The sequence below is a fragment of the Brienomyrus brachyistius genome, unplaced genomic scaffold (assembly GCF_023856365.1).
Source record: "Brienomyrus brachyistius isolate T26 unplaced genomic scaffold, BBRACH_0.4 scaffold98, whole genome shotgun sequence".
NCBI lineage: Eukaryota > Metazoa > Chordata > Actinopteri > Osteoglossiformes > Mormyridae > Brienomyrus > Brienomyrus brachyistius.
In genome coordinates this window covers 613599-625190 of record NW_026042373.1, presented here as the reverse complement: position 1 = coordinate 625190, position 11592 = coordinate 613599, and the positions used below count along the sequence as shown (strand labels likewise).

General features: G+C 48.9%; 1 protein-coding gene across 4 annotated transcripts; it reads left to right on the top strand.

Annotated features, from left to right (window-relative positions):
• The first annotated feature begins 209 nt into the window (after positions 1-209).
• Positions 210-11265, top strand: LOC125727463 (centrosomal protein of 85 kDa-like). 4 transcript variants are annotated; one of them, XM_049004179.1, is made up of 14 exons: positions 210-358; positions 2454-2526; positions 2681-2821; positions 5141-5769; positions 5851-5969; positions 6215-6332; positions 6429-6614; positions 6766-6918; positions 7249-7403; positions 7770-7887; positions 8086-8136; positions 8222-8329; positions 8600-8831; positions 9081-11265. In XM_049004179.1, exons 2-14 carry the CDS (start codon positions 2472-2474, stop codon positions 9242-9244), a joined length of 2229 nt encoding a protein of 742 aa, XP_048860136.1. In that variant the 5' UTR covers positions 210-358; positions 2454-2471; the 3' UTR covers positions 9245-11265. The 4 variants fall into 4 exon arrangements, with proteins under 4 accessions (XP_048860136.1, XP_048860137.1, XP_048860138.1 ...); XM_049004180.1 differs by having other exon boundaries at positions 252-270; XM_049004181.1 differs by lacking the exon at positions 210-358 and adding an exon at positions 374-1538.
• Positions 11266-11592: the final 327 nt, after the last annotated feature.

Here is an 11592-nt window from a genome sequence, read left to right as displayed (position 1 = left end):
GCTTCTTTCGTCATATGCAGTACAATTAGCCACCTTCTTTGATTACGAAAACCAAACACTTTTAAGATAGGCAAAGAAAATGACGTTTGGTTGCGCCAACCAATAAGATGCATGAAAACAAGTCAAATTTCGGGTACGACAACTGTTCTGTCCAATCCGCGGTGAAGTAGTATGAAGGCGGTGTGATTGACACTTCTACCGGCCTATAGTAATAAATAATGGGTAGGATGTATTTTTAACGGTTAGCCCGACAAAAAGTACTTGGAAAACGTGTGTAACTTATTCGCTTAGCAAAGTTGTTTACGTTTCTTATGTGGATATTATAACAACTTTATATTGTTTCTTGTTTTATGAAAAGGTAGGATTCAGTTCTTTTTTGGGGGAACCTTTTGGTTTCTGACTGTAACTTAAAAAAACTTGCAAAAGGGTATTCTGCGAGACGCTGACTTGCTACAGGGTTGACATGTCTACAGTTGTGCACCACTTAAGTCGACGTGTTTTAAGTTTAAACCTCATCGCCGTAATCAGCGTCGTCAGGCTTGGGTTTGGCTTAGAGTTGTTGGACTTAGCTGTTAGTCTCGTGTAGCGGCGGTGGCTTTAGCTAGTTAGCTGACTGGCTGTACTCTTACCAGAGGACAGACAAAGTGAGTTTCAGACAAGATGCCGTTAGTTAGCTAAGTTTCTAACGGGTTACCCATTAGCACATGTATGTATATGGATTTAATAATAACGTTAGATGAGTCCTGGTGACCGTTGAGCTTACGTTTCCATGACAACGAGGCTAATTTAGCCCACCGGCTAGCTGTATTTCTGCATTTTAATGGAATTGAAGTTTGCTCTCATGACTTGTAAACGTCTTATTGTCGGTGAAGACAGACAGCTGACCGTGAAAGTCTGGTTGGGGACAGGATTCGAGTGTTTAATTGAAAATAGAGCATCACTTGGTTTGGATAGTACTCCAGAGTAACCTCCTGAATCCCCTAGACCACGTCCAGCAGCATTACGTTGTTTTCACTTCATTAGTACAATTTCTGAAATAATATACCTCAAAGCATTTAATTAAAACGTCTTTTCCAGTTTTTGCCGGTCCTTTTAAACATTTTTGGAAGCAGATTCCTCCTGCAGAGAGAGTATTCATGGTTTGGTGTATTGTTCTGAAACCTTTTCCCTGGTTTCCTGCTGGTTTGACTAGCAGGCATCACCAAATGTCTCTGGAGCCTCATTCTGCTGGAAATGCTGCTCCCTTTATTTTGATGGCCTTATTTTTTTTGGCCTTGGCACAGACGTCTCAGAAAACAAGGTGTTGGCTCAGGGCTGAAGAGAAACGTGTCCAGACTCTTTAAATTCCTCACCGAATTTCCACCTATGGCATGCTGCTGGAGATCATGTAATATCTCTGGGTGTAGGTGGCTTCAGGCCTGTCTCAGCCTTTTCCAGGTTTTTACTTGCAGCTCGCCGGTTGTTGTCACGGCCACCAAAACACAAGAGGAGTCGGTGATGATTAAACATGATGAAACATTCATAGTCGAGTGCAGAAGGTGATCTTTCAGAGATAAAAGTGGTCAGGCATGAGCCCTGGATGAGGTCTTTCTCCTGTTAGCTGTGCTGCTTTAACATTTTCACTGTCTCTGCTAATCTGAGAGCAGCTGTCTGTAATCTACTCGGAGCAAATGAGGGACAGCATCCAGTAACTTGCTGCTGTAAAATAGCTAACCTCTATGTTGGCTAGGCCTCCCCGTAACAGTGGCTGTAAATGGAATGTTCGCTCTTAGTCATTTTCCGGGAAGCTGAGAAGATCTCAATCATCAGTACATGATCTCACTAACCCTAACCCTTTTTTGTGTGCTTATCTGTAATTTTTTTCCCCTCAAGGCAGCTTTGTTGTTCTATGAAAAGTTACCGTGTGTCAGCTGTCTTGGCAAATTCTTTATAATTGTATTGATTTAACACTTTATTTATTGACTATAAGTGAGAGGGTCATGGAAAACTAGACAGACTGGAGAATACTGTGCCGGTCTTGTATCTGGCATTCAAGTAAATGGTGCAATTCTAAAATATCAGAATAAATATAAATGGTAAACGGACTGCATTCATATAGCGCATTTTCTACTCCTACGAGCACTCAAAGCGCTTTACGGTTTTTGCCTTGCATTCACCCATCCACATACACACAAAATAAGAAATAACACTATGTACACTACACTAACTAAAAATGTTGGTACGATGTAAACCAGTGCCCAGACATCAAAATGTTGGGTACCCCTAAGCTAGAAGAATGAATGGGAAATGACGGAAGAATCGGATTTGCTTTTTGTGCATTTTTTATGTGGCTGTTGTGATGTGATTTATTAGGGGCAGATATTTACCAGCGTTTTTTTTAAAGAGCTTTTGTTTGCGTAAGGGTGTTCCAGGATTCTCTACGGTTTAGTCACTGGCTGTTTTATCTTCCACAGCTGTCTCTTGTGTGTCACATGACCAGTTCACAGCTATACCAGGACTGGCGTTGTCAGCAGGCTAAACTGTCAGGTAAAGCCACTTAAGTATGGTGTCCAGTATAGAGTTCTGAGGAATGATGCAACATGGGTGTGCGTGCATGTATGCAAGTGTGCGTATGAGAGCAGTTTGTGAATGTCACCATGCCCCTGCTTGTGTTCAGTGTTTTTGTATTTGCTGCCCTCAGACAGTCGTGCTGGATTCCCTGAAATGGAGTGGCAGACTCCGGCCGTGTCAGACAAGGTCCACAGCCGGTTTGGCCGGCAGCCCAGCGCTGCTGACAGTGGAGATACTGGGCTGGGTACCACTCCATCTGACAGCATGGAAGGTAAGTGCAGGGCGTTAGGGTACCATTACGCACTGAGTCTTCAACCTGGATCTCCTTGCAACAGAACTGTTCTCTTTTTGTGTGTGGGTGGGAACAACCAGCTAACAGTTGTGTACTGTGACTTCTGTGTGTCCGGTTAGGGGCTCTCAGCTAACCGCTATATACTTTGGCTCTTGTGTGTTGGCTAACTACTGTGTAAAACAACCTCAGCAAGGCTTAGCTAAGTGCTTTAAGTGTTTTTATGTAATGGTCATAAATACTAGTACTAGTACTAGTAATAATGTTACTAGTGATGCTAAAAGACCAAGTAACACTGCAGGATATTTATAAACAGGGGGAGGTTGTTCTGTTTCCAGGCACCCTAGAGATTTAGAGAGTGGGATTATATTCCTGTCCAAGAATACCCCCAGCAGTTTCATCCTCGTTAACCGGCTTTATTGCTGTGGCGTCTTGGACTTCAGAAAGCAGCAATAACACTCTTCCCTTGGTTCTCCATTTTGTATTTCACACACACGAAGATTAGCCAGTCTGGTTTAGGATCACGGGTTCCATCTGGGCCAGACAGCGATGAGGGAGGAGTCTGAGAAATGGGTGTGGCTTCTGTGATGGACCAGCGATATTGGAGAAGTGGTCGTATCACTTCTGTGCTGCAGACCTTAATTCACAAAACAAACTTTAAAAATAAGGCTTTTTTTTCCTCAGTCATATGCCTGTAGCAGGAATGTCTTCATCGGAATCAGTTCTTATAACAGTATTCAGTATGCATTTTTTCTTATTATACTTGAAGATTACATAGCTACAGTTTCATACATGTACTCCCAAAGAGCAAGAGGGAAGGGCTGCTTGTGATTGGGTCAGTTCTGCTGATCTTTTATCAGGTTCCCCTGGGCAGTTTGCAGTGTTTCCCGTAGAGTTCAGTCAGCGCACGCACCTCTGTCCATTTTCCAGTTGCTAAATCTATTCTCTGTGTTGTAAAAGACTCAAGGTCCTGGGTTGAGTTTCTGTAGCTGAGAGCAGCAGTCTGCCTCCTCTCTCTTCTCTGATTCCTGTTGGCTTTCAGCTCACAAGTTTAATGTGTGTTTTGCAGTTTGGGGACTTCATGTCCTGATGTGGCTTTACTTTTGTGTCCCTTCTCAAAATGTTTGACAAGATGAAACCTGGAGTGGGGGACCTTTAAATAAGAGGCCTGTGTGGATCAAGGCATTCGGAAACCTGAGAGTGCTCTATAAATACACACACACAGAACAGAGTGGATTGCTGTATTGACAAGCAGACCAGGGGAGAGGGGATTGTACCTGCGTGTCAAACCAGGCTGTTTCCTTGGCTTTTGGAATTCAGGCCGACTGTTGTTTGGCTGACTTTGGACCAAGCTGCTAGGAGATGCCGGAGGGCTCTTGCCTTAGCATGCGACGCCTTGGAGGCCAGCGCTGGCTTGGGGGTAAAAATGTTTTGGCTGAGCTTCTCTGAGCCTGCTCAGACTAGGTGAGAGGGTCCCCTGGCTGGGTCCAAGTCGTTCAGTCACCTGTTCATTCTGTTTTCCATTATGCCTGATCTGTCCTATGACATCTGCACTTTTTTTGACGTGCTTCGTGGGTCATCTTCAGCTGTTTTTGTCTTGGTAGCCTGTGCATTATTGCTTGTTCATTTGTTTACATCTGTGTTGCCTTGTTTGGTAGTCTGTTTCACTCAGTTGTCTGTCTTAACTGAGGCCAGACATCCTGAACACATAAGTTGAAGGGTTTTATTTGTAGCTTTTATTGTTACCTCTCTTACAGTTATGATGTCCTACACAAAACAATAAACCCTTTATTTTACCAGAGGCTGGATTGTGCAGTGGCAGAACATCAGACTGATGGTCTTAATTGCACAGCTTAAAAGAAAAAACTTGAAACATGAAAGAGTGAATAAAGTCCCTTTGTCGCAGTTGTAGATTCTTAACCTCTCCGTTCTTGTTTTGTGGATAGAGGACGGCCTTCTGCAGCTTTCTGACTTAACGGAAGCGTCTATTTACAGATCACAGGCAGGGGGGTCCTGGCAGCCCCATGTTGTATATTTGTTTGCCAGCCTCTTATCTAGGGCCTTATGGTTGTTGCTACAGATGACGGTGACTTCAGGATTCTATCTCGCCTCTCTCATGCGCAGGCCTGACCTTATCATTGGGTCTTTGGGATTGTGATATTATGTTGAAGTTCATTGGAATTAACCTTTCTGGACCCTGTATATAGTATTTAATTGCTCCACTCAGTGTACTGTATGAATTATGAACAGCGGGCATGCCGCCATTGTAGCAGGCTGGTCACCCTTTCCATGCCCTTCCAGATTTCTGCAGCTCCAGTGGCAGCCCCTCCTTCCAGCCCATCCGCAGTCAGGTTCCCATTCCCACGGCCCATGTCATGCCGTCTACGGCCAGCGGGGGGGCTCCCAAGCCCCAGCCAGGCTCAGCCACTGCATCCTCCACATCTCGGGAGTCCAGCTCCTCCAGCACCAAGTCCTCACCCCTCCCAAAGTCAGTGTCCTCTCCCAATCTGGAAGAGCAGGTGCGGGCTGCCATGGCGACAGACTGCCTGAGCCGGTACCGGAGCCTGGTGAACGGCCTGGACCACTCGCTGCTGCCCCCTGCTGTTGAGCGCTCGTGCCTGGATGACGGCCAGGGCTTTGCAGCGCCCACTGTGGAGCCCACGCTAAACCAGTCAGCGCTGCTGGGCAGCTTCTGCCCTGACCCACGTTACCGGTTGCAAATGACCGGCCTGAGTGGAAGTCCCGATGCGGGGTCAGGTGCTGGGTCGGCGTACAGGCTGTTACCAGAGGCCAGACCTGTACTACATGGCGCCCCCCAGAGACTCCCAGAGACAGTAGCCCAGGACTATGAGGCTTCACGTGAGCGACCCTGCAGTGGAAGCGGTTGGCAGCAGCTGGAGAGCCTGCGCTTGGAGGTGGAGCAGATGAAGGTGAGTAGAGCTCATTCACCTTGGGGGGGGGGGGGGACGGACATAATGTCACTCTGCCGACACCCCTGTGCTTCCCTCCAGCTGCTGGCTGCCGGCTCGGGGCAGCTCCCCCCTCTGTACCCGTCCAGCTTGCACACATGGGACGCTGTCGCCAAAGTTAACGAGGGCCTGCTGAGGGAGAAGGAACTGATCATTGAGAGGTGACTGATGCTTACATGGCAGCTTAAATAATCACACAGGTCGTGTGTGCTGGAATTCAGGAAACTCTTACATTGGTGACGTTTTTGTTTGCCTCCAGATCAAGGCTCCTAAGATCTCGCTGAGACTACTTCAGTTCTGTAACAAATTTAGCACCTTGATGTCAAGCAGTGCGCAGTGTAGCAGCAGTTTGTTGGCGGTGAAGCTGAGATGCCACAGCATGCTAACTGTAATCCTGGCTGCGCAGGCAGAAGCAGCAGATGGTGCAGCTGGAGCAGCGACTGCGTGAGAGTGAGCTGCAGGTTCACGGGGCCGTGCTGGGACGCGGTGCCCCGTATACCGACGTCTGTCTGCTGAGGCTGCAGGTGAGGGAGTCGCAGACACAGGCGCGCATGTGGATGTTCACTGGGTGTGGCTGTTACGGGTCCTCATCTCTCCCGTCCACGCCATGGTGCCCGCAGGAAGCCCAGCGGGAGAATGCCTTTTTGCGGGCTCAGTTTGCTGAGCGCAGCGATGCCCAAACCAAGGAGGTTGCCGCAAGTGAGAGGCGTTTGGCGGCGGCTGAGGCGGAGGCCCGCAAGCTGGGGGACACGCTGCGTGACACCACCCATAAGCATGCAGAGGAGAAGAAGAAACAGGAAGAGAGGGTGAGCATGGGAACTGTAGTTCATGTCCAGAGTAAGAAGTCAGGTTCAGGCACAAAGCCAGCCTTGGAGAGAAGTATTAACCATGGCTGCTGTTTTTGCTCTTGCTGTCCTCCTCCTTTAGTTTGTCTTCTCCATCGTTTCCAAACCATAGATCCGCAGTCGTGACAAACACATCAACAGCCTGAAGAAGAAATGTCAAAAGGAATGCGAAGTGAGCAGGGAGAGGCAGCAGCGCGTGGAGACACTGGAGCGCTACCTGGCCGACCTGCCCACCCTGGAGGACTACAAGGCCCAGAGCAAGCAGGTAGGAGCTGATAGAGCCAGTGGGGGGGAGGTTTGAGCTATCATGCGGCAAGAGATGTTCATCATGTGACACTTGCATGGGAGATCAAAATGCCCAAAATTCAGAAGCCCAGCCTCCAGCTGTCTGCAAAATGCTCAGTGTGTGTGTGTGTGTGTGTGTGTGTGTGTGTGTGTGTGTGTGTGTGTGTGTGTGTGTGTGTGTGTGTGTGTGTGTGTGTGTGTGTGTGTGTGTGTGTGTGTGTGTGTGTGTGTGTGTGTGTGTGTGTGTGTGTGTGTGTGTGTGTGTGTGTGTGTGTGTGTGTGCTTGCGCCCGTCCATCTGCATATCACAGCTTGAGGATGCGCAGGAAAAGGCTAAGCAGCTGCAAGAGGCGGTGGCTCAGCTGCAGGCGGCTCTGGAGGAGGCGCAGGGGGCTGTACGGGACAAGGGGAGGCAGCTGGAGGAGCAGAGACAGCGGGAGAAGGAGCTGCTCACCACCGTCACCAGGTACCCCCCCCCCAACATGTATGTTCTTGCCATCTGTTTAAGACATGCCTCCCCTCCCCCAGGCAGAGCTGCATAGTGTATATTTGCAAAATTAAGCATGTGATACACTTGTAGAGGCAGGCCCTCCATTCCATGCAGTGTGGCTGCGTCTATCATGTCCCCCTGACTAATGTCTGTGCTGGGATGCTGAGTCACAGCGGGGAGCGGAATCTGTCTGCTAAGCACTGGAATTTTCCTTTGCATGCAAATGTATGCTTTTTTTTTAATGTTGCTGGTACCGGCCTTGGGAGGGCTTTGCCTCCATGGGGTATGCCCCTTGCCCTGGGGAGATCAGGAGGAGTGCTATCTTGGGCCTCTTGCCATCAGCCTGCAGGAGCGAGTCCGTGAAGGCCTGGAGGATGGAGTCCGGCTGCCCACTCTGGACGTGGCGAAGCTGCGGGATGAGAATGAGGCCTTGAGGGAAGAGGTCCAGAGGCTCCAGAAGGTACAGCTGTGTTCCGGCCCGCTCCAGTGTCTGGGTCTGTCGCTGTGGCATCATCAGAGGGTCACTGCAGTGAACGTGCTCACCTGGGCAGTGTCGGTACCTCTTGGGTTTCGTGCGTCCTCTTTAGTAAATGTACAGAAAGTCAGCAGTAAGATGCTCAGCTCTGACACGGCCTATTGACTGCTCTGTTTTCCGAAGGTTGTCGACAAGGAGAGGCGGGTGATTGAGCAACTGGGATCACAGATACAGGTGGGTGTCTGGGTGCCTCAGTGCGGGAGCCTCATGACTTGTGTCTCGCAACGTGATTCATTCCTTTTCTGTACACTTGTTATAGACGCTGGAGAAACAGCTGCTTCAGGAGGAAGGCGCCAGCCAGGCGCTGAGGGAGGAGCTCTGTGTCAAGGAGAGGAGCTTGCTTCAGCAACGCAGTGCCATGAAGGAGGTCAGCCAGCCAGCCAAGCCCCCTTTAACACCGATTAATAACTGTGCCTTTCGGGTTATGAGTTCTTAGTGATGTTCTGGTAAAATGTAGGGTCTGTTTCATTCATTAATGTGAAAAAGTACCGTATCCGAAAGTTCCATGGAGTTTCTAAACCTAAACATGCTCAGCAGTAGCTGTGAGGGACTGATGGACTGGCTGCTCCATGTTAATTCATAGACAAGTAGTCATATGATGGATGGTCATGTGACTGGGAAGCCTCCTGTGTTTCAGTTGTCAGGACAGAACCAGGAGCTTGTGGAGCAGACCCTGACCCTGCAGGAGCGCCTCTGCAAAGCGGAGACAGACGGCGGGGCGCTGGGGGCAGGGGTAGGGGCAGAGCAGGCACGGCATCTCCACGCAGAGATGAAGGCGTGTCTGGGGGACCTGCGCTCGCTCTGCAGCGTGCTAACGCATCGCGCTCAGGGCCGAGACCCCAACCTTTCCCTGCTGCTCGGAGTCACCCGTAAGTAGGATGTTATTGTGGGTTATTTATGCGCTTGCGGCTTTTTCCCCCACTTACACAAATGTATATTTTTACATGCGTGATTCAGTCTTATTGCTTTGCAGCACTTGTCCCATTGGACAGGCTGTTACAGAGCAGGTGGTGGTGCAGTAGATAGGCTGCTGGTGACCCTCTCAGTATGCAGCTCAAGGGACACTCGCTAGCAGTCAAAGCCTGTCTTGAATGCTAATGCAGTGTCTCCCCCCCCAGCCACTCAGCCTGGAGCTGAGGACGCAGAGGAGTGGGGCACACCAGAGGCCTTGGGCAGGAAGCTGGCGGAGGTGCAGCTGCTGCGACATGACGTGGAGGAGCTGCGCACGGCCATCTCTGACCGCTACGCCCAAGACATGGGCGACAACTGCATCACACAGTAGCGCAGGCGCGTCTGCTGGTCGGGCGGGGGCCGGGCTACCGGGATGAGGCTTGGTGGAGGGACTTTGGACTCATGGCTCTGTCACCCTGCTGAAGACCAGCACCAGCCCTACCAGCCCCACCTTGCAGAGTTTGTCTTCCTAAAGAAGCAGCCTTTGGAACTTTCAGGCACCAGCTTTCATTCTGGTGTTAAGTGCCCCCTGGGAAAACATGGATTCCCACCTTTGGAAGTGCCAGCGTACAACAGCAAGTGCCTACTGTCCTGAAGGTGCGGGGGAGAGGTCAGCATCTGGAATGATCCACCTGTTCTCGTGGGGGAGTCATTTGTTGTGGTTGACAATCAACTGAATATATATATATTATCCGTGTGCCCTACGGTGTAGATGGTATTGCCTTTTATCACTGGGCTGTAATGGTGGGACGGCTTTTTGAGCTCTGATACAGGCTTGTTCTACACTACGCTCACTATTATTTCCGCTGCCTGTTATAAAGTTAAACTACCACAGCAGTACAGTGTTTCATTACGCAGGTCCTCTGCAGTTTTTCCAGCTTGTCTTTAGAGTTTGAGCCATTGTGACCTTGAGTCCTTCTGCGGTCCCCATTTGCCGGTGTCACGTTGCTGAAACACGCGCTCCGTACCCGCATCAGTAACAATGCTGCATGGTCAGAGCGGTTCTCTTCTGCTGCAGTCTGCACCAGCTTCCGTTCCTTTTAATTTCTCCGCATTTCATTGCTCTCTGATGCCGTGATATACCCCGGTCAGCATTACTAAAGGTCTGCTTGCTCTACCTCATTAACTCTGTTTGCATGTGTTTACAGTTTACAGACTGGAAGCGGACTGTTGAACGTTTGGATGCTTGGATGTCATTACCATTCTATCTGGGTTCATTATTCAATATTCATTATTAATGTGACGTTACGCTGGCATGGACAGGGAATTTGGCGAGTCAGCGGACGCCTTCTCCGTTTGCTTCCATGGCTAAATGTGTGCTCAAGTTGGGTTTGAAGCCTATGACATATTTACAGTAAATAGCACATTATACTCTTCTCCACTGTGAATCACGGACATTTACTGTAGGAGGTGTTCACTTCCAGTATCAGGGCATATATCATGGGGGGGAGGTTTGCGGAAAGACGAGCCGAACCCCCAGCGGGTGACGCGAACTGTCCGTAGCGTCCTGTGAATTGGCAGCTCGGCTCTATGAAGCTGTCTGGGGGTGTGGAAGGGTGACCGTCAGGACTGCGGCTGAGGATAGACCACCTGCCCCTTTTTTTTACCAGGCTGTTTGTTTGGGTGGGGGGGAAATGCGTGCTAATGTGTTAGCATGTTGAGAATGTCCACCCCCTTGTTTCTCAAGCAGATTTCAAAGGCTGACATTCGCGTTTGCGATTCTGAGGTTATCGGGGGCCTGAATGGGCGCAGTTCTCACTTTCATTTCCTGTTGTGGGAGTGGCTCGCTGCCTGTGGCTGGCCGCCGCGCTTCAGGCTGCTTGCACCACGTTGCCTGGATGCTCCCATTTCTCTGGCTGTGCTTCCTGCTTGCCTCAGCCTGTCTGGGAAGCATTCTCGCTCTGCTGGAGCCTCCGCCTTTGTTTGGCCTAACAGAGAATTCCCTCCGCTGTAATACGGTCAGCACAGGGTTTCACCTGAAGTCTCAGATGCCGTTTTCTGTCCGTTGAGTCATAACTGCAGGAATAACTTGTTTCATCTTCAGTGTTTCTTCCAGCCAGGAAAGATGGGAATATTTCTTACCTGCTTTTGAAAACTTTATTTTTTTCATTGTCTACTGAAACTAAAATAGTTTTTGTGTGTGAGAGAGGTTTAACCTGCAATATATAAAATCATTTTAACGCCCGAGGTCTTTACACCGTATTGTATCAGCATCTCTACTATGAGTAATTAGAAATCGGCCAAACCAGCCTTTCTTACATTTTTGCACAATTAAGAAATGTACAGGAAAATGTACCTTTTTAGTCATCAGTTGTATTTGCACTTTAAAAATAAAGGTTGTTTTTCAAATGATTTTCTCTTAATGCGTGAAACATAGCCATTAAATCTTTCTTGGATTCTGTCAGATTTAACTAAACTAGTTTATTCTGTAGGATAAAGTTCATTAGATGGTTACAGTCCGTGTAACTCCGCCTTGCTATCCAAACCTGTTGCCTAAATTAATAAGTTGTGGTCACGATTTCGAAAAACTATCAGTTTTGCAGTAAAAGCAGCAGTCCGTGGTTACTTAATTACTGCTTAATCTCTTTTATCTAAGGGTAGGGAAACCGCCTGTAGAATGGCAGACAGGCGCCGTTGTCTTTTACGTCACACCAGATAAGCAGAGAGGAGGCGTGTCAT